The sequence below is a fragment of the Drosophila tropicalis genome, unplaced genomic scaffold (genome assembly GCF_018151085.1).
Source record: "Drosophila tropicalis isolate 14030-0801.00 unplaced genomic scaffold, ASM1815108v1 contig_593, whole genome shotgun sequence".
NCBI lineage: Eukaryota > Metazoa > Arthropoda > Insecta > Diptera > Drosophilidae > Drosophila > Drosophila tropicalis.
In genome coordinates, this window is record NW_027173070.1 from 14,140,319 (window position 1) to 14,168,062 (window position 27,744).

General features: G+C 37.7%; 10 protein-coding genes across 11 annotated transcripts in view; 6 read left to right on the forward strand and 4 right to left on the reverse strand.

Moving 5' to 3' along the window:
• The first annotated feature begins 156 nt into the window (after positions 1–156).
• Positions 157–1,165, forward strand: LOC137577290 (ATP synthase subunit s, mitochondrial). Its single transcript, XM_068290717.1, has one exon. The coding sequence runs from the start codon at positions 438–440 to the stop codon at positions 1,065–1,067; it is 630 nt and encodes a 209-aa protein (XP_068146818.1). The 5' UTR covers positions 157–437; the 3' UTR covers positions 1,068–1,165.
• A 165-nt stretch (positions 1,166–1,330) lies between these two features.
• Positions 1,331–4,379, forward strand: sotv (exostosin glycosyltransferase sotv). Its single transcript, XM_068290716.1, has 3 exons — positions 1,331–3,253; positions 3,321–3,480; positions 3,537–4,379. The coding sequence occupies exons 1-3, from the start codon at positions 1,732–1,734 to the stop codon at positions 4,036–4,038; spliced, it is 2,184 nt and encodes a 727-aa protein (XP_068146817.1). The 5' UTR covers positions 1,331–1,731; the 3' UTR covers positions 4,039–4,379.
• A 1,468-nt stretch (positions 4,380–5,847) lies between these two features.
• Positions 5,848–8,623, reverse strand: CysRS (cysteine--tRNA ligase, cytoplasmic). The gene is made up of 6 exons (XM_068289020.1): positions 8,388–8,623; positions 7,824–8,313; positions 7,069–7,755; positions 6,858–7,002; positions 6,195–6,793; positions 5,848–6,126 (listed from the first exon to the last, which is right to left on the reverse strand). Exons 1-6 carry the CDS (start codon positions 8,564–8,566, stop codon positions 6,001–6,003), a joined length of 2,226 nt encoding a protein of 741 aa, XP_068145121.1. The 5' UTR covers positions 8,567–8,623; the 3' UTR covers positions 5,848–6,000.
• A 119-nt stretch (positions 8,624–8,742) lies between these two features.
• On the forward strand, positions 8,743–11,257 carry LOC137575998 (thioredoxin-related transmembrane protein 1). Of its 2 annotated transcripts, none has more exons than XM_068288802.1 (4): positions 8,743–9,134; positions 9,354–9,515; positions 9,588–9,762; positions 10,107–11,257. In XM_068288802.1, the coding sequence occupies exons 1-4, from the start codon at positions 8,920–8,922 to the stop codon at positions 10,587–10,589; spliced, it is 1,035 nt and encodes a 344-aa protein (XP_068144903.1). In that variant the 5' UTR covers positions 8,743–8,919; the 3' UTR covers positions 10,590–11,257. The 2 variants fall into 2 exon arrangements, with proteins under 2 accessions (XP_068144903.1, XP_068144905.1); XM_068288804.1 differs by having other exon boundaries at positions 8,744–9,134; positions 10,128–11,257.
• Positions 11,258–11,587: 330 nt separating this feature from the next.
• On the reverse strand, positions 11,588–12,461 carry LOC137575999 (uncharacterized). Its single transcript, XM_068288805.1, has 2 exons — positions 12,317–12,461; positions 11,588–12,255 (listed from the first exon to the last, which is right to left on the reverse strand). The coding sequence occupies exons 1-2, from the start codon at positions 12,349–12,351 to the stop codon at positions 11,814–11,816; spliced, it is 477 nt and encodes a 158-aa protein (XP_068144906.1). The 5' UTR covers positions 12,352–12,461; the 3' UTR covers positions 11,588–11,813.
• Positions 12,462–12,505: 44 nt separating this feature from the next.
• Positions 12,506–15,439, reverse strand: Rs1 (Dead-box helicase Rs1). The gene is made up of 5 exons (XM_068288801.1): positions 15,259–15,439; positions 14,367–15,197; positions 13,417–14,149; positions 12,795–13,359; positions 12,506–12,730 (listed from the first exon to the last, which is right to left on the reverse strand). The coding sequence occupies exons 1-5, from the start codon at positions 15,349–15,351 to the stop codon at positions 12,577–12,579; spliced, it is 2,376 nt and encodes a 791-aa protein (XP_068144902.1). The 5' UTR covers positions 15,352–15,439; the 3' UTR covers positions 12,506–12,576.
• Positions 15,440–15,824: 385 nt separating this feature from the next.
• Positions 15,825–17,861, forward strand: Gasz (ankyrin repeat, SAM and basic leucine zipper domain-containing protein 1). Its single transcript, XM_068289689.1, has 6 exons — positions 15,825–15,946; positions 16,184–16,266; positions 16,330–17,213; positions 17,277–17,339; positions 17,393–17,588; positions 17,662–17,861. Exons 2-6 carry the CDS (start codon positions 16,189–16,191, stop codon positions 17,815–17,817), a joined length of 1,377 nt encoding a protein of 458 aa, XP_068145790.1. The 5' UTR covers positions 15,825–15,946; positions 16,184–16,188; the 3' UTR covers positions 17,818–17,861.
• Positions 17,862–18,280: 419 nt separating this feature from the next.
• Positions 18,281–20,471, forward strand: Mlh1 (DNA mismatch repair ATPase Mlh1). The gene is made up of 2 exons (XM_068289262.1): positions 18,281–19,118; positions 19,183–20,471. The coding sequence occupies exons 1-2, from the start codon at positions 18,302–18,304 to the stop codon at positions 20,388–20,390; spliced, it is 2,025 nt and encodes a 674-aa protein (XP_068145363.1). The 5' UTR covers positions 18,281–18,301; the 3' UTR covers positions 20,391–20,471.
• On the reverse strand, positions 20,423–21,312 carry LOC137576259 (succinate dehydrogenase assembly factor 2-A, mitochondrial). The gene is made up of 3 exons (XM_068289264.1): positions 21,163–21,312; positions 20,887–21,077; positions 20,423–20,826 (listed from the first exon to the last, which is right to left on the reverse strand). Exons 1-3 carry the CDS (start codon positions 21,178–21,180, stop codon positions 20,553–20,555), a joined length of 483 nt encoding a protein of 160 aa, XP_068145365.1. The 5' UTR covers positions 21,181–21,312; the 3' UTR covers positions 20,423–20,552.
• Positions 21,313–21,480: 168 nt separating this feature from the next.
• Positions 21,481–27,744, forward strand: part of LRP1 (LDL receptor protein 1) — a 77,464-nt gene continuing 71,200 nt past the window's right edge. The window contains exon 1 of the mRNA XM_068291227.1: positions 21,481–22,166. Coding sequence (XP_068147328.1) covers positions 21,989–22,166 — 178 coding nt within the window. The 5' untranslated portion in view covers positions 21,481–21,988. The remainder of the gene's footprint in view (positions 22,167–27,744) is intronic.

Genomic DNA, 27,744 nt, shown 5'->3' on the forward strand with positions numbered 1-27,744 from the left:
CAGCGAGCTCAGCATGAGCAACCCTTACACTTTAAGAAATTACTGGTGTTACACCAATAATAAAGTAATTAATTTAAAAATATTTTGCTAAAAAAAATGCTCCTGCCACTGGAATATAAAATTTAAACAAAACTTGACATATTTGATACCATTTGAGATGTACTAGGTGACAGTTAAAATTGTTGTAAAAAAAAAAATTTAAAAATGGATCAAAATCATAGGCAGAAAAAGTAGGAAATAACCCAACACCGCCATTTCTCATCAGTGCTGGAAATCGCAAGGGGCTTTTGGAAATGAGAGGACAAAACAAAATAAGAAAAAGTAAACAGCTGTTGATATCATTAAAATAATAAATTAATACAAAATCAAAAGGAAGTTAACAGGCGGTTGTAAAGCTGACCAGCAACAATCCAAAAGTTGCCGTGTAAAAAAAAAGAATGTTAAGCCAGTTGCTATCTCGATCAAGTTGCGCACTAAGATGCAGTCCTTCTTCCTCCATCGGTGCTTCGGGACTCTCTCGAAAGATTTGGGGATATGTTGCAGTAGCATTCAACCAAGTTGATGCTCAACGTCTGGCCAAGGTGGGCCCCAATCGTCTTTGCGCCGAGTGGGTGGTAAAGAATGGTGGAGGTGTCAGGTTTGTGGATAGTCCTAGTAAACTATGGAAGGATTACAATTCCCTGCCAGCTGAAACTACACAGTTTTGCCTAAAAGTAATTGACGCAACCAATGCTTCTATAATGAAAATCGGATTGGAACACTTTAAGAATTGTAATCACATAGACACGGTGATATTTCATAATTGCAAGCACCTGGAAGACGAGGGCTTGGAGGGACTTAAACATTTAACTGATAGTCTGACTCGGCTTCAAGTTTCGGGATGTTATAATCTAGTCGATGCCGATCTTGCTGTCATTAGCGAATTGAAAAATCTCCAGCAGCTACTTATCTTCGATATGGTATTTGTTAAGGATATGGATGAGGTGGCACGAAAGTTGAAAAAAAATTTGCCTAAATGTGATATAAAAGCCACCAAATTTGGTGTCCCACTTAAGGGAGACAAGTGATAATCTATAATTTTTAGATTACAGTGGTTTTTCTGACACACTTCTCTTGTGATTTTGAATGTTTTTTTTTAACAATAAATTATGACTGAGCATTGAAATTATTTGATTATTAATAAATGGATTTGAAAGTTGTTCACATGTGGTAGTCTATCAATTACTTTTATCGTTTAACTATTTAAACTTTTAAAACTTCAAACTTCACCACGGTTTATTATGTAGTGTTGGTTAACGTACAATGGCAACATCTGTAGGATTTGGTGGGTAATCTCAGTGCAGGTAGTTAATAGGTGTGGTGAATTTAGCTCGGCAATGTTTTTGTTTATGAGCTAACTTAAAAAAACATTGTAAACATAATACGATTGTTCACGTCTTTAATATTTCTACAAGAATTTAAGAAGGATATCACGTTGAAAGAAACTGATTAACGCAAATTGAAAATGGTAGACCAAATTCCGGTGTGAAGGAAGACGCCTATCGATCTGTGGTCCCAATTATTGGGCAACAGCTAATTTTTGTAAACAAAAGCTTTCTAATAGGAATCACAATTTGCTAGCTGCCATAAATATGTAAAACACAACAATTGGATATATACATACTACATACGTAAAACAGAGGAGGAATTTTAAAAGAATTCAAGGACACCTACAAACCACCAATTAGTAAAATGAACAAATTAAAGTATTTATTAAGTTATCGTTCCATCTCGCATGGTAATCCCAAAGAGCAAATATTGAATTTCCTGACTTATGGACTACTTGCACTTGTGCTATTCTGCTCTATATTTTTGCTATGGGATTTTTCATTTGGCAATGTTGGCAGCGGTCAGGATGGATTCTTTTTCAGTGGCAAAAAGGATAAGCATACCCTGGTACTGGACTTGACCCACAGTCAGGAGATTTTACTACAATCAGATGCAGCAGAGCAACGCATTGAGAGAAATGGCAACTGTACCTTCTGGGATTGCCTGAATATCTATAAATGTGAGCATGATCGTCTAAAGGTTTATATCTATCCACTGCAAGAATTTGTGGACGAAAAGACCGACAAGGTGGCCAGCACTTTGTCCAGTGAATATTTTCAAATACTCGAGGCAGTCCTAAAGAGTCGCTACTACACCTCAAATCCGAATGAGGCTTGCCTCTTTCTGCCCAGTTTGGATTTGTTAAATCAAAATATGTTTGATAAACATTTAGCTGGCATGGCCCTGACCACTCTGGATTTTTGGGATCGGGGTGAGAATCACATGTTATTCAATATGCTGCCGGGAAGTGCTCCCAATTATAACACCGTTATGGATGTGACAACGGCAAATGCAATTATATTTGGCGGCGGCTTCGATTCGTGGTCATATCGTCAGGGATTCGATGTATCCATTCCTGTGTGGAGTCCACGTTTGGCCCAATCACATGCCCCCCATGCAACTAGTCAACGCAAATATCTCTTAATGGTGGCTCAATTGAATCTCTTGCCACATTTCTTAAGAACTCTTAAAGAGTTGGCCAACTCTCAACCAGATAAAATTCAAGTCCTGGGTCCATGTGAAAGTCAGTCTCCAGAACAGAGTTTGGATTTCTCCCTGAGATGTTCCTTTGTCAATCATCAAAAACGTTTGGATTATCCTCACTTGCTGGCCAAAAGCAAATTCTGTCTAGTTGCGCGCAGTTTGCGTTTGGGTCAACCCGATCTCTTAGAGATAATGTCACAGAATTGTATACCCGTCATAGCCATAGATAATTATATATTACCCTTTGAGGATGTAGTCGATTGGTCTTTGGCTTCGGTTCGTATACGAGAATCGGAATTACATTCAGTTTTACGTAAATTGGAAAGCATTTCCAATGTGAAAATTGTCGAAATGCAAAAGCAAGTGCAATGGTTATATTCTAAATATTTCAAGGATCTAAAGACCATAACCATAACAGCTCTTGAGATTCTAGAGAGTCGCATCTTCCCCTTGAGGGCAAGAAGTAGTCGGCAATGGAATTCAATTGATACAAATAGTCATGCCACATTTAATCCGCTCTTTTTATCTTCATTGGCACCAAAATCTCAAGGGTTCACTGCCGTTATTCTTACCTACGATCGCGTCGAGAGTCTTTTCCTATTGATACAGAAATTGGCTGTGGTTCCATCGTTGCAAAGCATTTTAGTTGTTTGGAATAATCAAAAAAAATCACCACCGCACTGTAAGTATATAATTTCTTTACTCTATTTTATATAGATTCAATTCATGACTGTTTTTTTTTTTTATAGTGTCCACCTTTCCCTCAATCTCAAAGACTTTAAAAATCATACAGACACAGGAGAATAAGTTATCGAATCGCTTTTTTCCTTATCCTGAGATTGAAACCGAAGCCATTTTGACCATAGATGATGACATTATAATGTTGACCACAGATGAACTTGATTTTGGGTAAGCTCCAAATGATTTTTTCTATAGTTTCACTTAAAATCACTTTTCTTTTTCAGCTATGAAGTTTGGCGGGAGTTTCCGGATCATATTGTTGGTTTTCCTAGTCGCATTCATGTCTGGGATAATGTTACCATGCGTTGGCATTACGAATCCGAATGGACAAATCAAATCTCAATGGTTCTTACGGGTGCCGCTTTTCATCACAAGTATTGGAGTCATATGTACACATATGCCATGCCGGGTGATATTAAACAATGGGTGGATGAGCATATGAATTGTGAGGATATTGCCATGAATTTCCTAGTGGCCAATATAACCAATAATCCGCCAATTAAAGTAACGCCACGCAAGAAATTCAAATGTCCGGAATGTACAAATACGGAAATGCTATCGGCGGATCTAAATCATATGCGTGAGAGATCGGCGTGCATCGATCGCTTCTCAAAGATCTATGGACGTATGCCATTGCGTACGGTTGAATTTCGTGCAGATCCTGTACTATTCCGCGACAATTTCCCGGACAAACTGAAGCGTTACAATGATATTGGTAGCCTATAAAGTAATAATAGAAATTTTTGATGGATTATATGCCAAAGACTTATAAGTGGTAGCTAATATTGTATGTGTATTCCGAATTGACTTAAATCTTCATTTATTCTTCTCGTTCCGAACTAAATAGGAAGATTGTGTAAGCATATCAAATAGAGATTAGATGAATTTATTGTAATTATTTCAAAAGTTACCAAATACGTTGTCAGCTATATTAAGAGCTAATTAAAATATCTTAATATTTGGGAGATTCATGTAAATTTTTCACATTTTGCGTGCTTTTCAAAAAAAAAAATCGTTGTATTTGAATATAGCTCTCGATCTGAGGTTCTGAAAACCCAAACCCAAAATTTCTTCTGTTTATTATTGTGATTTTGCTGATTTTTATATGAAATTAATACCACTAAGAAAAATATTCGAAAAGATTGGTCAATAATTTAATTAAGGTAAAAAAAGATGGTTAACGATATTTTTATACCCTTGCAAAAAGGGTATATTAATTTTGGTCAGAAGTGTGCAACGCATAGAACGAAGCATCTCCGACCATACAAAGTATATATATTCTTGATCAGCACGACGAGACGAGTTCAACTAGCCATGTCCGTCCGTCCGTCCGTCCGTCCGTCCGTCCGTCCGTCCGTCCGTCCGTCCGTCCGTCCGTCCGTCCGTCCGTCCGTCCGTCCGTCTGGATCAACGCAAACTCCTCCTAGACCGTAAGAGCTACAGAGCTGAAATTGTGCACGTAGGCTTGTATATACTGCAGGCGTTGTATATCTCGGATTCAGCCGGATCGGACCACTATATCATATAGCTCCCATACAAACCCCAAAGTCACGAACAGTGACTTTTCTCAATAACTTCGTTATTTTCTATGCTATTATCGTGAAACTTAATATTAGAGAGTTTACTACGCCTATAAGCGACTATGCCAAATTTGATCAAGATCGGGTGACTATATCATATAGCTCCCATACAAACGGCCAAGTCACGAACAGTGACTTTCTCAATAACTTCGTTATTTTCTGAGCTATTGTCGTGAAACTTAATATTAGAGAGTTTACTACGCCTATAAGCGACTATGCCAAATTTGATCAAGATCGGGTGACTATATCATATAGCTCCCATACAAACGGCCAAGTCACGAACAGTGACTTTCTCAATACCTTCGTTATTTTCTGAGCTATTGTCGTGAAACTTAATATTAGAGAGTTTACTACGCCTATAAGCGACTATGCCAAATTTGATCAAGATCAGGTGACTATATCATATAGCTCCCATAGGAACGATTGGTCGAAAACAGTGACTTTTGTAAATAACTTTGTTACTTTTAACGCGATTGCTTTTAAATTAAACATTTCTTAATTTAATATATATGTTAATGACTGTGCCGAATTTGATAAAGTTTGGGTGACTATATCATATAGCTCCCATAGGAACGATCGGTGGAAAACAGTGACTTTGATCAATATCTTCGTTATTTCCTATGATTGTAGGCCTTTCTTTCTCAAGCTTAAGCCTTTTTAGATAAAACGTTCTTCCACATTGATGGCTAATAGGTAAGGATAGAGTTACCAAAAAAGTTGCAAGGGTATACAAACTTTGACGCGGTCGAAGTTAGCCCCGGCCCTCTGGTTGATTGTGTTAAGCAAGAGTTTTAAAGTTTGTTACGTAAAAACGAAATTCTCATAGCAGCCGCGACTAAGGACATAGCTTAACTCTATAAATGTATGTATCTCTCTATCTCATACACTAGAAAATACACAATCCCCAAAATGTTTGTAAACAACCTCAATGCAATATTAAGATAAAAGTTCAAGCTAAGTTTCCATACAAAGTTTTATTTCTTTAACTTTTTAGTTTTGAGAAGTGCAAAAAAATGTTAAATTTCGATTTTTGGATGAAATGCTATAATATCATAAATATGAAGCGTTTAAGTGGACTGGATTAGGAATCTTATATTTACATATATATCTAGGCTCCATTTACGGATGCCAAATACTCTTTGTAGCGCTGTTCCTGTTGTTGTTGTAGCTTTTGCAATTTCTTAAGCTGTCCTTTGCTTATTTCTTTGCCTTCCTTGTCAAGAGTGGGTAGGCCCTATAATATATAATAGAGAAAAGATATTTAATATCTAAATGTCATCCAAATTTAACACAAAGACTTACATTCTCATCAAAAGCCGAGTATTTTTCCGTCTCGCTAAGGAACAAATCCTTGGGATTAATGCGACGTTGTGCCTCTTTGGCTGCTGCTGCTTCGGCGGCTGCTTGCTTTTTGCGTTCCTTTTCAGCTGCTTTTTCCGCTTCGGCCGCCAATTTGGCTTCACGTTCACGCAAAAGTGAATCACGATCGACCAGCTTTACAGCAAATTGACCACCATCCTTATCCTCAAGACGTACACCCAAATTGGGTAAAATATTATCACGCAAATCATCGCAAAGCTTAAGAATATCAAATGCCTTGAGGACTTTAGCCTGTTCTCGGACAACATTACGGAATTCGGCCAGCGATTGAACATAGGGCAGTAATGTAGTCTCGAGATCCTGATTGGAGCCATTTGTAGACTGGCCTCCACTCATGGGGAAGCCAATGCCACCACGCGGTCCGGCAATGGCACCAAAGACATGCAACAAATCGGTGATATATGTAGCTATATTACGTAGTAATAAACTATTTAAACGCGTCTTATTATCGCGTATATAGACATTGGAAGCTGAGACTAATTCCCGTATCACGTCCAAGGCACTTCGAGTATCAATGTTATCTGAAGGAAAGAAGAAATAAATTAATTATGAGAGTTCTTTGAACCAAGGCTTTACACACATTACCACAAAGAGCCACATGCACTTGCTCCTGGGAGCTCGCAAATTTCTTTTGCAAAGCTGCCTCCACCTCGGACCAGGCATCAAATTGCTTTCTCGGCTCATCAGAGAGAACATGTCGCGTCAAATCTTTTACATTCAAAAAGAATTCCTAATAACAAATTTGGAATGGTGTTATTAAGATTTTACATGTCTCTCTTTTCGTCGCCTCACTTACATTGAGAAACTTTTCATACTGTGTGGCCATTTCCATGGTATTCTCCGAGTAGTCCAGTGTATCCTTCCATGAGTGCAACAAAAATGCTAGCCTCAATTGTGTGGCTGAATGTTTCTTCAGAGCCTCCTGAATGGTTACAAAATTCTTCAATGACTTGGACATTTTGCATCCAGCTATGGTTAAATGTCCTGTATGCAGGAAATATTTAACCCATTCGGCTTCATTGAATGCCGCCTCAGATTGAGCCAATTCATTGTCATGATGGGGAAATTTCAAGTCTACACCTCCGGTATGGATATCAAATTGAGAACCAAAAACGTCGGAAGCCATGGCTGAGCATTCAATGTGCCAGCCAGGACGACCACGACCCCAGGGACTGTCCCACCAGGGTTCACCAGCTTTGCTGGCTTTCCATAGGGCAAAATCATTTGCAGAACGTTTCTCCGAAAGACGATCTTCGGCTATTGAGAGATCTCCTTCACCCTCTTGTAGAGATTTGGTATCGCCATATGCTTCCGGCACTAATTTGGCATAATGATGTTTCTCTCGTTTGTCGAAGCCATTCACATCAAAGTAAACTGAACTATTTGCCGCATAGGCCAAACCATTATCAATGATGCGCTGTATAAAGGCTATTATCTGAGGCACATACTCCGAGACTCGAGTCAAAACATCGGGCGGCAAAATCTGCAACAAAAATAATGATGAAATTTCGTCAACTAATTGACTAAGTGATGCTGATTATGATGACTCACATTCAGTGACTTCATGTCGTTGTGAAACTGATCTTCCCAATATTGGGGAAGCTCTTCAAAAACGGAATTTTCATTGATTTGGGCTCCTTTTTGTTTGTCCAACCATTCCGAAATGGGATCCTTGGCCTCATTTAGATAATTCGTTCTCTTCTCCGACACAATCTCCGCCTGTCCTTGACTAACAGCATTAGTTAAAGCCTCCACAGCATCATTCATGCGTTGCAGAGTCTTGTCAAGCATTATTTTCTTATCGGGATCTGTGTTTTTGGCGCAGGTGGCCTGAAATAGATTAAGCACTTCCTTTTGCTCTGTTAGCAACTGATCCAATGGCAATTTGGCAGCCTCTTGAGCATATTCGTTAAAAAGGTGATTCTGGCGTGCACGCTTAATGATCTTGTCATCAATATCCGTTATATTCATCACATAGTGAATGTTGTATCCAAAATAATTGGAAAGAATGCGTCGTAGAATGTCGAATGAAATATAAGATCTGCGTATAGGAGGAAGATAAGATAGCAGATGTGCCATGCCTTTGGTGATGTGGCGGGGTATGCGCTCACTTACCGTGCATGACCCATGTGGGAGGCATCGTAGACTGTTGGTCCGCAACTATACCACGTTACCGTATTTCCCTGCAGTGGAACAAATTCCTCCTTTTGCCTGGTTAAACTGTTAAACAGTCGCAACTTGGCCCGGTCGGTGACCTTCGGTGCTTCCCAAGCCGGCTGAACACGCTTCGACATTGTTTCTTTTGAAATTCTGGTGTTCTTCGTGCAACGCTGTCAATTGAATGAGCAACAGCTGTCAGCTGCAGTGTTGACAAGTCTTCAGGGATGCAAGAAGCTATCGGTAATTACCGTCGAAATCGATAATTGTCATCGAAACCCGATTGTTATCGCACATGCGTTATTGAAATTAAACACATCTCTAGTGTTCTAGTGTCAGTCGCATTTTTTATTTTTAAGTTACAATCAATTTCGGAATTTCTTTAAATAAAAAGTTTCTGAAATTGAAGTAACTTGGCTGTATTTTTTTCCTCAGTGAATAGCGACTGCTCGTTAGCATTTGCATTTAAACGGCAATAATTAAATATTTAATGCATTCTTACACACATTATCTGCGGCTGGCCGCGGCGGCGTCATGTGTCATAGCGGTAATTCTGGCAGCGCAGCTACCGTCAACGTTGGCGCAGGGCAGCACCGTCCGTAGTGGGGGAGGAGGAGGAGCAGCAGTGCAGCCAGGTGGCAAACTAATCGAATTGGATGAGGATAATTGGCATTTAATGTTAGATGGCGAATGGATGATTGAATTGTAAGTGACACAACACATCAAAGAATGTCCCTGCCCCACCCCACACCAACCCTCTCTGATTAGCAGTCATAGGAAAAAAAAATCTGGTTTTCTGGAATGTTGCACTTGCGGCTTATTTGGTTGATGACGCAGCCTGTTGCCTAGAGTCAATTTTTTTCTTTTCTTTTACGCATCTGCCCACCATATTGACATGTGCTTTGCTTTTACATTTTTTTCCAGTTTTGCGCCTTGGTGTCCAGCGTGCAAGAATCTTGCACCCACATGGGAACGTTTCGCACGTACCGCAAATGATCTTAATGTGCAAGTGGCTAAAATCGATGTGACCACCTCACCATCGTTAAGTGGACGTTTCTTTGTCACAGCCTTGCCCACAATATATCAGTGAGTGAACAGAGTGGTGGACTCCGACTCCGACTCTTAGATAACTTAACAAAATACTTTTTTTTACTGCAGTGTTAAAGATGGTGAATTCCGCCAATATCGTGGCGCCCGGGATGGCGATGCACTCTTGTTCTTTTTGAAGAAGAAGCAATGGCAAAGTATTGAACCCTTGTCCGCCTGGAAGAAGCCCGATACCATCCATATGTCGCTATTGTCTTACTTCTTTAAGCTGTCGCACACACTCAAGGTACATCCATTTATGTATATATATAATTGGGTTCAATTAATCACACAAGTTTCGTTGGCCAGTTCGTTGGCTTTATTGAGGAAGCTTATCAGTTGCTCTGACGTATGATTGATACCCATGCTTAATCAGCTACATACGCAGCTTCAATTGATTAAGGGAATGCAACCAAATGAATCTATAAAATAATAATTACGTGCCCAATTGGTCATTCACATGCCCATAAGAAATGCATGAGTTCAGAACATGTTTATTTGCTTGCATTCCATCAACTATTGTCATCTTCTTCAAACATGACTCATTCGTTGCCACCTCATTGCACAATATTCCATTCATTGTACTAATAGCACACGCAAAAACTCTTTAAGGACTTCAACGGCCGCCTGCAGGAGGAATATGGTTTGCCCACATGGGGTTCATATGCTCTCTTTGCCATTGCAACCATATTTGTGGGTGCTGCCTTGGGATTGCTTCTGGTCTGCCTGGTGGACTTTGTTTATCCGCCAAAGAAATCGCAACGACAAAGTTTCTCCGAATCTCAGGATAATCTAGCCGAAGGTGTTGAGGATTTGGCCACAGAAGACATCGAAGATGATGAAAATGAAGATGCAGAGGCTGAAGAAGAGAATGATGAGGAAGCTGAAGACGAAGAAGATGTCGAAGAGGCAGAAGAGGAGGAAGATGAAGAGCAAAATGAAGAACAGGAGGCAGATCAAAAAGAACATCAAAAGAAACCTCTACTGCCGGAAGCAGCTGGAGATGCGGCACCGCAAACGAAGCCTGAGAAAACCGAGCAAGTTCGCAAGCGTAAGCCACGTAAAGCCGATTAGTTAGTTAGACGCAAAACTAAGTTCCACCCATCTTAATCTTCTGGTGGATATTTAAAAAAACATACAAAAAAAAAAAAAGACTAACATACTAAAGATGAGAACTATGCACTGCAAAAAATTCGGTGTGCTTTCTGATTTATATAAAATCTAATTTGTTTGCGCACAAAACACGTATTAACTGCATGTGGATATATATATATATCCATATACATATACAGAAAAAAAAATGAAACAATAATCTTCATTTAAGTCATACTCACTAAAACGAAAAAAAAAAAAAAAATGTCTTCGCTCATTATATACGATTGTTCTTACTATTATTATTTTCTTATTGCAAGCTTGTGTTCATTAATTATTTTTTCCCCTAAATTAAAAAAAAACTTTTTGCATTTCACATTGTTCAAGACAAAAACAAAAACTGTATTAAATTCTCGTATTATAAAACAACAACAAAAATAAACTATTAAAAATCAACAAAATTTATATGCATTTGTTTTAAAACATAATTTACAAAACAACGACCAAGAAGTCATAAAAAAAACCCAAAAAAATAAATGACAAGAATTAAATTCGTTTAGATAAAAACTAAAACAGAAAGAAGTAACTGACATTGTAATGATTTTCTTAATAAATGTGCTTTAAATAAATTTATATATGTAAAATGTAAATGTTAATATTAATTGTTGAAACGAATTGAGGCAGAAATTCGAGTAGACATTAACTCTTAATTTTTTAATAGTTTTCTTATGAGAATTTAATAGTTTATTTTCTTATTGAATACATTTTTGAAGAATGGTTTTCCGTGTGTATCACTAATTAAACTTTTTGCACATTTTTATAAATTAATAGAAGAAAGATTTATACAAAAAATTGTTAGTTCTATTTGAGTGCTCTTTTTGTTGAAGTTCTTGATGCTTAATCTCAAAATTCAAATAAGATTTTCTTAACTATATTTTTTTTTTGTATTCTCAAGAGAGTGTTTATCACGTAGTTTATGCTTTTCGTCTTTTTCAATATAGTATAAGATTACTCTCTAGAAAAAACACATTTAATGACATGAAAAGAGTAATACATTTTCTCTCTAGAGAAAACCCATTTAATGACATGCGAAAAATAATCAATTATTATATTATTATATTAATTATTATTAGCTTTTCGCATAAATGATTGATTAATAAGTCGGATTTAATTTAAATACATTCCATTTAATTAACTTGTTTTTTGCTATTGTGCCGCCAATTTGGCATCCAATTCTCTTAGATTTACACCCAATTCGATTAAACGCTTCTCCTGCTCTTTGGTATCCAAGCCATTCTCTTTGTTGTATCTGTAATTAACCGTTAGTTGCACTTCCTCCAAGCCACTGACATGATCATAGAGATTGCCATCCAAACGTTGATCTATATCGCTCTCCTCACGCAGATAGCAAAAGTAGAACATGAAAATGGCCAAACTGGCGGAGATGACATACGGTTGATACCATAGAGATTCATCGCTGCCGCCGCTGCGTGTATCCCGGGCACGCCAAGTTGCCGCTTGGCTACCGAAAAATTTGATGGGCTCATTGCTTATTTGATTTTGTAGATCATCATCAGATTTGGGGGCTCCTGACGCCGGTTGGACACCACGTGAGGTGGAAGAGCTGGCAAACCTTGTTCTGCGTGGCCTAAATAATAAACAAACTGTAAATTGAAGCAAGCAACTATCATTATATTCGTTTTGCTTACCTTATAAGGCGGATTTTTGATAATAAACGGAGCATTGAAAAAAATTATTACAATTTCATAACAATAATATATTTGTACGACAGTCGTTGATCAACACTTGAATTTGAAATCTAGATTTTACCAACTATTCAACACTCATTTTGGGGTAGTGTTTGGTAACGTAAGTCTCCTAAAAATTTACGCGGTAAATTTAAATTTGTTTAAAAATTTTTGATTTATTTTATACAACTTGTTATTTGTACATTGTTAACATTAATAGTCTATTTCTTTTTATCTTTCTTGGTGAAACGTGGTCCACCAAAGTTCTTGCCCTTGTTGAATTTGTTTTTGCCCGCCTTGTTGGTTAATTTCACGCTGCTTACTTTCTTTTTGGCAGCTATTTTACTCATTTTCTTGTGGCGATTGGCTTCGGATCTATTTAAAAAACAGAAAAAGGTAAATAATGTGACACCAATTTATCCGTTATCGTTAGGCTTACCTTAATCTTAGAGCTCCACTGCGACTAACATCGGTCAGATCATTAGCAAATGCAGAGTTTGCACCACGTCGCTGCTTTCTTGATCCTCCAGCAGATCGATCTGTGGACTTATGTTGAACCTCAGTAGCTGCACCCAATTTGCCTGGACGCTTGCGCAATTTGGCCATTTTGGCTCGTACTAGGGACACTTGCTCGATTTCTTTCATGGCACGCTCTTTGGCCAGTTGCTCGGGTGTTTTCTTTCTTGGTTCTTCCTTTTTCTTCTTTTTGGCATTCCGTTTGGCATCCAACTCTGCGACTGGCGGACCATCTTCACCATCACCGCCGTACTCTGGACGCTTGCGCTTGGCACCAGCTTTGCCGGGCTTACCAGATTTCTTGCCAGCTGCTCCATCATCTTCGGGGGTCAGAGCGAGGCGAGCTTTTTCCTGCTCTCGTTGCTGTTTAGTTTGGAACCAGGTACGTCTGTCCTGCTGTTGACCCAATAGTTTGCGTTCTGTTTTCGACAATTGCTGTTCCGTTTTGGCTATTTGCCTTTCTGCCTGCTCTTCATCAAGGATGTTTTCTATAAACAAATTAAAGTTTAGAATAGAATTCCCTGTGCATTCTATTTATTACTCACGTATTTCCGGTTCCAAGGCAGTTAGTTTATTTCTATATTTCTCTATGATCTCTGGAGGAATGATACGATTCTTGACACTGCTCTCTGCGTTTTTGATGATGTCCTTAACAATCTTTCGCTCCTTCTCACCGGCCAGGGAGACAGATATACCTGCTCGTCCAGCTCTTGCTGTTCTTCCCACACGATGAATATAATGTTCTGTAGTGATGGGCATGACAAAATTGATGACTGTCTTGACACCAACAATATCCAGACCACGAGCAGCCACATCGGTGGCTATTAGCACATCAATTTGCTCTTCCTTAAACTTTTTCAAGGATTCCAAACGTTGCTGCTGGGTGAGATTACCATGAAGCTCTCCGGCTTTGATGTTTAAAAGACCAAGAAGGATATGCAAGCGATGTGCCTGCTTCTTCGTCTGCACAAAGACCATGCAATGGTCATGGAATGTGCGACAAATCAAGCTGGCCAGTATGGGCTCACGATCGCCTTCCTTATCCTCCCGAATACGGATGAATTCCTGTCTCAAATTAAAGGCCACCTGTTGATTGTTGTTCACAAAGACCTTAATGGGCTTGTCCAGTGACACGGCAGCTAGATCTTTGACTTGTTCACTCATGGTGGCCGAGAATAACATTGTTTGTCGGGTTTTACAACAAGAATTGATAATCTCCTTCATCTGTTCAGCAAAATATTCATCCAACATACGATCAGCTTCATCCAAAATGAGAACCTTAGGAAAAAAAAAACCAACAAAAATTTTATGCAAGAAAACAACAGATCTTAAATATATCCTTGTTTCTGTTAGATCAGTTTGCCTCTGCCAAACAAAGACAAAAACCATAGTTCTCCTCTTGACCCAGCCAAGTGGTGGATTCAGAGCGCAAGGATAAGTAGTCATCATAGAGTGAATTGAAAAACGAACGTTTCTCTCTATATACTCAACTTACCTCAATGGAGTCCAAGCTGAAACTAGGCGTATTCTTGATGTGATCTATCAAACGACCCGGCGTGGCAATAACAATATCAGGATTCTGTCGCAATACAGCCTCTTGGGCTTTCACATCCAAACCACCAATAGCGAGACCGACATCAATGCTAGTGAATTGACAAAGCTGCTTGGTCACTTGATATACTTGGGCACCCAATTCACGGGTGGGCACCAAGACCAGGACACGTGTTATGGTCTTGTTATTCAGCGGACGGTAGAGTAATCTTTCCAATGTGGGCAACATATAGGCAGCTGTTTTACCCGTTCCCGTGGCGGCACAACCGCAAATATCTCTACCCAGCAAGGCTATGGGTATGGTGGAGGCCTGTATGGGTGTGGGGTATATATAACCCAAGACACCAATAGCTCGCATTAGGGGACGTGATAGATTCATTTGATAAAACGAAGTTATCTGTTCATTCGCCTCCACTGTATCATCAAATTGCATTTTCTCTCCTTCATCTTCGTCGGCCTGTTCGTCCTCATCTTGGTGTTGCTTCTTCTTCTTCTTCGAGACTTTCTTTTCACGTAGACGTAGATTATCATGCTGCAGTTCATCTTCAGATAGATCGATTTCATCATCGTCACTATCCAAAGCGGCACTTGTCTCTTCTCCCCTCTGCTGGAGACGTGCTGCAATTTTGTCATCTGTCTTTGTTCTCGCCTTCCTTTTCACATATTTCATAAGATCATCCCAGGTATCCTGATTGTATTCCTTAACGGAGGATACAAATTCGAAGCCCTTTTCAAACTCGGTTACCTTTTTGTGACGCAGCTTCGTGGGTTGATACTAGGAAAAGAAGAGACAACATGAGCCGGTTTGAGATTACTTTGTTAATCGTAAGACCCACCTCTACTTCGGCATCAGAGTCCTCGGAAAGGTTCTCCACCTCGGCATCGTCTTCTATTGTGCCTATTAAATCCATATTTTTGGTGGCACCCATTTAAATATCTCTTCTAAATAAAATTTCCAGCGCCTATTTATTAATTTGCTTGCAAACACGTGTGGCGATAGCTTAGCGCTGGCACAACAGTTGCCCAACTGTTGGATATCTAGAGATGTGCAATATCGGGAACTTGAAACCGTGACTGCAAAATCACTGTAAATAAATTTCAACTCTTAAAGTTGTTAACTATATGTATTTGGATACAGGCAGGGCCGCAGAGAGAAAATCAGGGCCCGGGGGTAACCATGTTCGGGCCCGCTACTTCACTTCAAATAAATTCGCTATTTTCGAATGTGATGTATCGCGGGCCCTTCTGAAAACTGCGGGCGCGGGGGAAACCCACCCGTCTCCTTCCCCCCCCCATCACGGTGGCCTTGGATACATCATTAAATCTACTTAACAACTAACAATTAACTCACCTTCTTTTTATACTTTGAAAATATTTTTAAAAATTGCGATATAATCTTCATCCCAAAGTTCAAGTGTCCCCTCTAGATTCGGTACTGTCTAAAGTTTGACACTTGATATACAGAGGAACCACTAAGTTTTTCCTAAAATTACAAACTTAACAACTGGAAGACGAGAATACATGGTAAGTATATAAAAGTAAAAAAGTTAAACAAAATTTTTTTTTAAATATATTAGTAGAATAGTTGAAAGTAACAGTTATTTATTTCTGCGATAAGCCCATCACGAACGCCAGCTAAGCTGCCAACTCGGCTTGGGGCAAAGCTTTGGGCTTTGTGTGTTTTACATTTAATTTGTTTTGGGTTCTTTTCGTTTGTTTTTATAAATTTCTAAATTTATTATTTATAAATTTAAATACCAGTAACCATGGCCACTCGGTGCACTTATGGTCCACCCGATTCAGACTCTGACGAAAGTTACGATGGTTTCGTGTTTTCGGATCCGGTAAGATTTTTTTGAATTCAGATTGTCCTTATAATTCCCTATTTAAATATTCTTTTGTTTCAGTTACAACCAAAGAAACGGGAAGTATATGTAGCTCCTGACCAGCGTCTCTATGATTCTCTTTTTACTGGAGATGTGGCAGCTGTAGCCGAGGAAATGAAATCTCTACGTTTTCATATTAATGCACGTTTCCGTGGTGGCCATACCCTGCTGATGCATGCTTGCCGCGAGGGACACTATGAATTGGCTGAGTTTCTGATTAAAGAATGCTCCGCATCCGTTACCATGGATGTAGATTCGGTTACAGCTCTAATGCTTGCGTGTGACAGCCATCGTTTAGATGGTGAGCTAGTAGAGAAAATTGTGCGTCTTCTGCTCGAGCATGGAGCTAAAATCAATGAAGCGGATCAATATGGCAGGACTCCGTTTATTTTCGCCTGTCGAGGTGGCTTTATTGGTGCTGTGCGACTTTTGATTGATCAAGCGGACAAAAATGCAGTTGATAATTTTGGATATACTGCCTTGTTCCATGCCATTGAGAAGAATCGACAGGATATTGTCAAATTGTTGGTCGAAAGTGGTGTAAATCTCACTATAGTTAATAGTAATGGTTATACACCAGCTCAGGTGGCCGAATTTCATGGTTTTAACGATTTACTCGAATGGCTGCCACAGCGAAAGGAAACTTATTTAGTACCCTCGAATTATTTAAGTTACACTTCTTTAAGTGATATTGTACCACGCATTTTTCTAAAGACCGATTGCCCAGAATATTTTCAAGATATTAATAGTATCCTCAGTACAATTAATATGGAACAACAGTTGGAACATTTTGCAAAGGCCAAAACTTCTCTTGCCGAATTTTTAACAATGGACGCATCCAAGCTTAAGGACGTTGGCATTCTGTTGCCTATTTATCACACAAAAATTTTAAAAGTTATCTTGGAGTGAGTAAATTATGTTATTCAAAAGGGATAACAATAACCTTTGTTTTATTTTTCTTATTGCAGTTTTCATCTTCATCATTGGACCTGCAAGAGCATAGCCAGAGTCAGGAAGAATGGCACAGATAAGTAGGTTACTCTAGTTTTATTTAAAAAAAGTCTACAATATTTTGTATTTTCAGTTTCTATGAGATACTTCTTTTGGCGGCCAATCATCTGCAGCATTTGGTTATCATACAATCCTCTTTGCGTTTTGTCCTTCAAAATTTGTTGAAGGATAGATTGGGAGAACTCACAGATGTCGATATAATCAAACTGGAGAGCAGCCTAAAGGCTTATCGCTCAATCGTAAAGGACCTGACACGAACGACTGAATATGCAAGTTTATATTAACATTTAAACACAATTCGTATTTCTAATGTTGTAGTTTTTTTTTTTTACTTTTTTACAGCTTGGTTCCTTTAGCCCCAAGCAGAATCCTCTGTATATCGATTACCCGGAAATCTTGGCCGAACGTAAGCGTAAAAAAGTACGCAATTATTTCAAATACACCATTATTTTGGGCATTTCTGTATATATTTGCTTTAAATGTAAATGGTTGTTATAGTTTGACACATAAAAATTTAAATTTCAGTACAAAATAATATTTAATTATATTAAAAATACTATTTTCTGAAATACGTATATATAAAACAAAGTGTTCCTTTTGCCATTTAACTTGTTGGCAGCAAACCAAATTAGTTTATACTAAGAAATATGAATTAAAAGTTTTGGTTGAAGTTAACAAAAATTACTTATTGTTGTAGACATCGTTTAAAAATAGTTTATACTAAGAAATATGAATTAAAAGTTTTTTTTGAAGTTAACGAAAACTACTTATTGTTGTAGACTTCGTTTAAAAATAGTTTATACTATGAAATATGAATTAAAAGTTATTGTTGAAGTTAATAAAATTCCTTATTGTTAAAATAAAAGAAAAACGGCACAAATTATAACGGCTCCGATAAAATACCAAAAATAATTGAATTAGAGTTGGCAATTTTACAACACTGTTAAATGCAAATGATTTGTTTACTTTTTATTTTGCCGCCATGTCAAAGGAGTTCGACCCAGGAATTATAAAGAAACTCGATGAAGTTGTTGTTAATCGCATTGCCGCTGGTGAGATTATCCAACGGCCAGCCAATGCCTTGAAAGAACTGCTGGAAAACAGTTTGGATGCCAAATCATCACAAATTCAAGTTCAGGTTAAAGCTGGTGGCTTAAAGTTGCTGCAAATCCAAGACAATGGGACAGGAATACGTAAGGATGATTTGGGCATAGTCTGTGAACGTTTTACCACCTCCAAGTTGTGCAAATTTGAGGATCTAACCCAGATAGCAACATTTGGGTTCCGTGGCGAAGCTCTGGCTAGCATCAGTCATGTCGCCCATATGCAAATTCAGACCAAAACAAAACAGGAGCCATGCGGCTACAAGGCCAGCTATGCGGATGGAAAACTGCAGGGAGCACCCAAGCCCTGTGCTGGAAACCAGGGAACTATTATTACCATAGAGGACTTATTTTATAGTATGCCACAGCGAAGACAGGCTCTAAAATCACCGGCAGAGGAGTTTCAGAAACTCTCAGATGTAGTATCGAAATATGCAGTACACAATCCGCATGTTGGATTTACAATAAAGAAACAGGGTGAAGCCCAGCCCTCTCTCAAGACTCCAGTTAATAGTTCAAAGAAAGAAAATATACGAATAATTTATGGTTCTGCCATATCCAAAGAGCTGCTGGAGTTGACCTATAAAGATGATACATTTAAATTTCGAATGGAGGCGTTACTTACCCAGGTTAACTATTCCGCCAAGAAGGCGGTGATGTTGTTATTTATTAATCAACGGCTCGTGGAGTCACCCGGTAAATCTTGTACAGATTTTTGAGTTTTTATTTTTATAACGCTCTCTGTCTTTTTTTGTTATAGCTTTAAAATCATCTCTGGATGGTATTTACTCAACGTATTTGCCACGAGGCCAGCATCCTTTTATCTATATGAGTCTACTGTTGCCGCCTCAAAATCTTGATGTCAATGTGCATCCCACCAAGCATGAGGTTCATTTTCTATACCAAGACGAGATCATTGAACGTATCAAGGAGCAGGTTGAGGCCCAATTATTGGGCAGTAATGCCACTAGAACCTTTTATAAGCAACTCAAGCTTCCGGGAGCATCGGATGTCTTAGATGAAACCCAAGCGGGTGATAAAACTCGTCTTTATCCCAAAGATTTTATAAGAACGGATTCACAAGAGCAGAAATTGGACAAGTTTCTGGCTCCGCTCAAGCAATCCGATTCGGGCTTGTCCTCTGCATCTGCAAATAGCACTTCATCCGGAAGTGATGTTAATGCCTCGCAAGATGAAAGTTTTCGTGCGGTGGCTGCCCGCAAATCCAAGGAAGTTCGCCTAAGCAGTGTCCTAGATATGCAACAAAAAGTGGAACGATCTTGCAATGTTCGTTTGCGAAGCATCCTAAAGCAACTCGTCTATGTGGGATGTGTGGATGAGAGCCGTGCCCTCTTTCAGCATGAAACCCAGTTGTATATGTGCAATACTCGTTTATTTAGTGAGGAATTGTTCTACCAGCGTTTGGTCTATGAGTTTCAGAATTGTCCAGAGATTTGCTTGCAACCAGCTTTACCGCTGCAACATCTCTTGGTTATTGCAATGGACAGTGAAGCTGCTGGTTGGACACCAGAAGATGGTGATAAACTGGAACTGGCATCCAGTGCTGCCGCTATACTTGAGCAAAAGGCTCCCATAATGCGAGAATATTTCTCATTGCGCATTTCTCAAAATGAAAGCGGAGTTGTGCTTCTGGAATCCCTTCCTGCATTGCTGCCCAAACATATGCCCAGTATCACACAATTGCCGCTTTATTTGTTGCGTCTAGCCAGCGAGGTAGAATGGGAACAAGAGGCACAGTGCTTTGAAAGCTTCTGTCGTGAAACAGCTCGTTATTACAGTCAACTAGATTGGCAGGATGAGGATAATGGATTGCAACAGAAATGGTATATGGAACATGTTCTATTTCCAGCCTTTAAGAAATATTTACTACCACCGGCTAGACTCAAGAAACAGATCTTTGAGTTGACCAATTTATCTTCTCTTTATAAGGTATTTGAGAGATGCTAAAAGTGAATTTTTAACTGAATTTAAGTTGAATGTTTTACTATTATTCTTTTATGTATTAAAGCTTGCTTGTATTGTTTAAAATATTGAATTTTCTATAAAATATTTAGTTAAGGGCAAAAGAAGACAAAACTCAGGGCTACTGCTAATGGGCTTTTATAACTTTTAGGTCAAATCTGGTTGACGAAAGCGTTCCACACGCTCCGCATTCTTTACATGCTCCTTTAAAAGTTGCATTACTTCGGTATTATATTCATCTGGTGTGGGTTTCACATCTGTGGCCCAATAATAGATGTCCCAGTCATTGCTTACACCATTGATTAACTGATCATAGATGGCGGTCTGCTCCTCATTGAATCCCTTAAGATATTTGGCCGCAAATGTGCTTAATAGCAGATCATTCTCCAGCATTCCTCGCTTTCGCGACTGATATACCAAGCTATAAGCAAGAATAACCCATAAAACAGGATGGAAAGGAACCGAAATGGAAATTCGTCACCGTTGCTTGCGTATCTCCAATGGCTCATTGGGTCTTTGAGGATATTCAGGCAAGGGCAAATCTGGACCATCATAATCTACTATGACATCATTGATGGACTCCAAAAGTTGTGGGGGGGGTTCCGCAGAAGCGCTTCCGGCTGCTCCACGTTGCCATGGCATGAAAATCCAACGACAAATCTCTCGTGTTAACTGCAATTTTCGTGGACAAAAATAGAATTGGTCTGTTGGGTAAAATGCATGCTTATGCAATCTCTAAATTTTCACCATCACTTACATTTAATTGACGCAACATGATGTGAATATAATTTGTATATATTATGCAAAAATAAAAACTCTCTTACTAGTTACCCTTTATTAATAACTGAAAATTGAAGTAAATTTAAAACTTTGACATTTGGCGCCGGCTAGTGATGACAAGATGGCGAGTTCGATAACAAATTATTGAGTGCAAAAAGTTACGGCGAGTAAAACTTTCGAACATGTTGGAGTTCGACTCATTTGTTCGATGTTGGCATCCAATGTTCATTTTTGGCGGCTCGGGCGAATTGAATTTAATTGAAGAGAGCCGCGGCGAAGTGTTTTTTGTTTTTTTTTTTTTTTTTACTGTTGTTTTTGTTTTCAAAGTGTGCGGTTGTGCCGCGGTCGGTCGTTTTGAAAAAATAAATGAAAATCTGAAATTTTTGAGAAACGAATGTTGAATCGTAATCAAATTGGTGGAAAAGTATGGCAAAATCTAAAGGCATTTATCAGATCAATTATTATTATGCTATAAAAATGTTTTCGCCATTCTGAATTTGTTTGTGTTTCGTGTGTGTGTTTTTTTGTGTCCGGTATTCGCGCGCGGTAAACCCAAAAAGTAAACATCGAACCAGGTGAAAAAAAAGCAAAGCAAAATGAAATAAAATTAAATTTAGTTAATGTAGATTCTTGTGGAATTTTGTGTACTAGTGAGTGTGAGTACGTGCATGTGCATGTCGGTGTGAGTGTTTATAAAATATTTCAAATCCCGGCCAAGCAAATAAACAAACAGCAGAAGGCAAACAAAAACAAAAAACGAAAAAAAAGCAACAGCACAAAACAACAACAATTTTGCGGCCAAAATGCCGGCGACAGCGAATTTGTTGGTGTTGTTGTTGCTGCTGCTTGTGTCCGTCGTGAGTGTTGTTGTTGTGGATAGCAAGAAAATTGTGTTGTTGCAACAACAGGAACAGCCGCAACAGCAGCAGCAACAGGAGTCTACCGAATCCTCCACAACTCTCAGGCCCTTAACAGACAGAGGTAAGAAAAAGACAAAACAATAAAGCGTTTCTTTCTCCCCCAAACACATGCATTTGCCTTGTGTGTGTTGCATCTCTCTTAATTGTTGTTAATCTGTATTCTGCAGTGCATTAACCTGGAGGCGTCGCTTGAGTAAACACACACATACACCTCCGGTGTTTCCCCCGTATCCCCCATCCCCTGCTCTCGTTGCCACTTACTTGGCATTCTTTTGCATCTCCCTCTCACTCTCGGATATGTACAGATACTTGCTTATGCCAAAAATAACAACGGTTTTCTTATACGCCTTCCCCTCTCGCCTACGACTCTTTCTGTCTTTTCTGTGGCCTCCTCCGCCACAGTCCCTCCCCCTCATCCTCTACTCATCCGCGAGCCTTCACTTTGTTATGCAAATTCTTTGTTTTTGCCCACAAAAACACAATTTGTTTTGTTTTTTTTTTTTCTGGATTTGCATGGAATTTTATTTGCTACATATAAATGTTTGTGCAGTTTTTTGTACGTGTTTTTGTGTTTTTTTCTATCTATTCTCCATCTAGAATTCAATTTTTTGTGTGTTTGTGGGGCATTGCTCCTAATCCTTTGATTCGGGAACACCAAAACTAGATACATACATAGATCTAGGTACATATATATTTGTTTATACATATATGGAAAAATCTTGGCATTGCATTTAAAATCGGTTGACAATGGCTTTGCTTATAACAAATCGGAAATATTTTGTTTTTTTGTCTGAAAATTGATTTATTTATACGAAAAAACTAAATCAACCCACAAAAACCATAAACTTTCATTGAAAATGTTAGAAATTGAGCTAAATTTCATTTTCCTCTTCTTCAAAATGGGAGATAAAATATTATTTATTTAATTATTTTACAAATCAAATCTAGTAATAATTACTAAACATAATGTTGTATTAATGAGCACTAGCTGCTAGGGCCTTCGACTCGTAAATGTGTTCTCATATTTTTACATGTGTTTCTTTAATGAAGTTGTATATTTTAAGGATATTGTCTATAATTTAAAAGTTGGAGGGGTTAGGGTTCCAAAATAGGAGACCTTATGCACTCTAAGTAACGGCAGGAGTCCAGGATGTGTTCTGCGGTTAGCTTTTCCTGGCATAGTGGGCCTGAGTAGTGCCCCTGAGAAGGTGTATATGTAAAATAAGTGAATGAATTGTCATTAAAATGGGAGGTAGAATAAGTGAATAACAAGCAAGCCTTAAATGTGCTTCTTATTATTTGACATTTAAGGATTTTGTCGTATGTTTATTTTGTAGATCAGAGCAAGGCTTCTCTTTCATGTTTATAAATATAACAAAATTTATACAAATAATATTCAAAATTTACTGTTGTACTGGTTAGTTTTATTTAACTTATTCCAAAACAAATATACGTCATAGTTGCGAAAATCCCTGATACGTTTGCATAATTTTTTTCTTTTAATACTTACATTAACGAAAAGCGTATGTTTGCGCCAAATCTAAATTTATAAATAGTACAAAATCCTTGGACGTCAGACAAGAATATAGCTTACAGATTTTATATACAAAACTTAACGAAAACAACTCATTTAGGAAAGAAAATCTAAAAAAGCAAAGATTTCAAGTTCCTTTAGCTGTCGTTTCTGCAGTTTTGGGTTTAAAAAGAAATCGTCTTAAGAGCAAAAATTTCTCAAAATCTTGTAATAATTTCTTAGATCCTTTACTGCAAATCTGACTCTGCTCTCCATTAATCAATTTATGATGAAAAGCAAGCGATAGATAGCCAAGAAATTAATATATTTTCCAATCTGTCTAGCTCCCATTTAAGTAATGTTAAAGTTAGTAAAGTTTGCATTGGGACAATATTTCCATAGAATTTTTAAAATTACCAATGAATGGAAATGATCGGATGTGGCCATAAAAAGTTATGAAACTATGCCCGCTAATTTTGGCAGATTCCAAGAAAATTAGAAACTTTAAGGGAATGATATATGTAAATAAAATTTAAGAATTTACAAATGATAACATAGAAAATTGATCATTTGCCAAGCAAATTGTTAGTTATTGCGCAGTCCGTAACAATAATAAATAAATAAATAAATTTAAATAAATTATGTACACAAGAGAGGCAACAATTTGTGTTTGGCCACTTCATTTTTCCTCTCATTCATTAAATTTATTTATTTTTTTTCTTATTATGCATGCACATGGATGGATGGATCCAGGCCTTTGGGCGGTCCCCATCTATCTGTCGCAGTCGCAGTGTCTCCATGTCTCTGTCGTTGATGTCTCTCTATCACACTTGAGAGAGACAGACAGACAGACAGACAGAGGGGGAGAGAGAGAAAGAATCATCATGGAAATAAATAAATAAAATTAAAGTAAGCATTTCCTCATTTTAATGTTGAGCCCGAGACGCTATGCCACATTATTTGCCTCAAACACACACACACACATATAAATTGAACTCAAGAGAGGGGTGGAAAACCCCCTGAATCGCAGACGACACTCTAAGCAAAGCAAAGAGAAGAAATCAATCAAAAAACGAAGCCAAGTGGAAGATTATAAGGGGGTAAACAGCAGGCTGGACAGAAGGATTAAGTAAGGCTATCAATGAAAGTTTTTGTCAATTGACCTTTATACCAACCATATCTATATGGATGGATGTACATACATACATATGTATGTACATACATGCTAGAGATCATTCAAAATGACAGTTGAGCTATTTTGCTCAATAGTCTCGGGTAACTAAGGCATAAAATGAATTTAATAAATAAAAGTAGTAGTCAAATACATTCATTCGTTTAATGTAATAGAATGAGACGGGTTTGTAGACCCTCGAAACATGGCCAATCTTGTTATGAGTACACTTCAAAGTTAAGGTCGGTTGGTCTTGGCTAAGAAAGGCTGACCAAAAGTGTTTACAAATAAACCAGGAATTTATAAAGTCTTCATTTTGATTTAAGTACTTTTCATCTAACCACCAAATTCTAGGCTTAATATACTTTAGTAAAAGAATTAGAAATCTTGCCCTCTGACTTTTTGAATCATTTTGAATTGATTGAAATAATGTGAAGATTCAGAGTACTCAGTGTTTGATGATAATTAAATGTATTCAAACACTGTAATTATGATCCAGTCACTTGAATACATAAAATTGGTGAAATATAAATACTCAGGGAATATCCATAATAAGATTTCTTTGAATTTCAAATGAATGATTCAATTCGGTGACGTTTACATGAAAAAAACACCAAATATACATTTCTTTTTAGAATAATTCATTCCATTATACGTTTAAACAAATTCTTGATTTACTCATTCGGTTTTAATTGTTGAAAACGAATACTGAATTAAAAAAGATTTATGATAATTGGAGTATTTTGTATTCAAATACAGTTCATTGACGGGTAATCAAAGTAATCAATGTTTTAACTGTAATCATATTATTTATTTGTTTAAATTGAATACTCAGTCAAAATGTATGTATGTATGTACTTGTATGTATATTTGAATATTTTGTATTCAAATGCAGAGTATTCAAAGAAAACCAAGTTTAAACTATATTCATTTAGCCCTTTTATTCTATACTTACTGACTATAAGTATGACTCTGAGTATGTATCTATATTTTCTTTCATTGATTTCTCCTCCTACCCCCTTTAAAAGGGGTTGGGGTAGGCGGAATATAACAAATTGTGCCCGCTTCAGCATTCGAGTATGTGCCTCTGCCTCCGGGCGGCATGAAGTAGCACCATATAAAAGCAATGTAAAAATGTTCTGCCTGCGGGACATAAGGGGCGGGTGGTAGATTCTTTTGCTTCTGTTTGCTGTTGCTGCTTCTTCTGCTGCACAACCCCTAATAGTCTATTGTCCCCGTCACCGTCCCGTTTTGAGTCCCCTCAACCCTGTGTGCAATAGGAAGAATTGCGGAAATCGTTTATCATGTCGCCAAACGAATGTGTTTTAATAATTACTGTCGGCATTCAAAAAAAAAAAAAAAACAAAACAAACGAAAAACTTGCAACCGACCTAGTGATATCCTGTAACAAAGACTTTTAAACTTTTAAAAGATTCTAGAAAAGTAAGACAATTTACCATTTTTTAGTAGGCACTCTAGATTTTTATGGTAACAATTTAAGCCATGAAAGGTCTATAGGTTTAGCATCAAGGTAGTTGAACCTGTTAATAAGAGGAATGTGGTATAAACTTTTGATTTTTTTCTCATCTTAACTTAAAATTCTTTACTATCGTTTTGTAAGACATTAAACGTTCAAATATTAATGACACATTTGACGAAATGCCTTGGAAGTTGATTTTGCTTATGAGTTAAATGAGTCTTTTTTCTTGAGAAATAAATTGTTTTTTTTTTTTCACCGTCATGTACTTAATAACTAGTAAAAATTTTTGTTAAAAAGGGTTAATATTTTTAAATCTTAAATTTAAAAAAATTATCGCAACTTTCAAAAAAACTTAACCCATTTTAAAAGGTACGTTTATACATACATATGTATGTATGTATATTAACTTGGCATTTAAGGCGGCTCGAGGTTTCTTATTCTATCACAAAAAGATTCTGCGAAAGGACTCCAAAAGAGAGATGGGAAACTATTGATTACAATCGTAATATCGAATTTTCGCTCATGTTTTATAATGTGGTAACATTCATCATTATCAATAACAGAAGAAGCAGAAATACATATGTACATATAAGGAATAAGCTTAAAATAAAATATAATCTAATAATGTAAATATTTTAGCGATAATTTTCTTCCTAACCTATCCAAAATTTCGAATGGGATCACTGTGGTTAGTTTGCCAGGTGTACTCCACAATTGTAAGGCCTCCACCTTATCTTCAACGCTAAAAGTAGTTGGGAATTACAACGAAACTGAAGTTGAGTTGTCTAAGTCGCTCAGCCAAATAGGCAACTGAACAAAAAGTATCGGGGTTCGAAATCCTCGTCTAAGCCCCGAAGTTCATAGATGCTAGTGCTTGTAAAATATAGTTGGGATGATAGTTTACAACTATGTATAAATATCCTATACTAAAAATAATGATAATTGTTGAAATAGTAGAAGAGACGGACAATATAAAAACTACTTATATACATACATTCTAAGAAAGACATGGAGTCCACAAGAGCTTGAAATAGTTTGTACAAAAAGAGAGGCTCAAATTCCTACTTTTTGAAGATAATTAGAGGATAGCAGCAGCCTGGTGCTAAATGACCTTAAAACACGCAATGCACATCTAACTTTAATCCAAACTATTAAGATGAGTTCCCGAATCAATTAAAAGTAGTTGCACTTACAAGCAGGAATATGGTGTGCAAAAAGGTCTTAACCAAATCTGTTAAAGGTAAGGCAATCCCAAGAAAATTCGCAAAGTAAAGGCCACAATGAAGAAAAAGAAGAACAAGAAGGTAAAGAAAAGTTTAGGTTGTCGTCTGGTTGTCTTGTGACTGCTTTCTTTGTTTCTTCGTTTGTTTGTTTGTTTGCCTTACACTGGCGCTCGCCCCAAGTTCAAGAGCAAAACGATAACCTGAGCACAGGCGATTAAGTAACAACAACAACAACAACAGCAGCAACAGCAA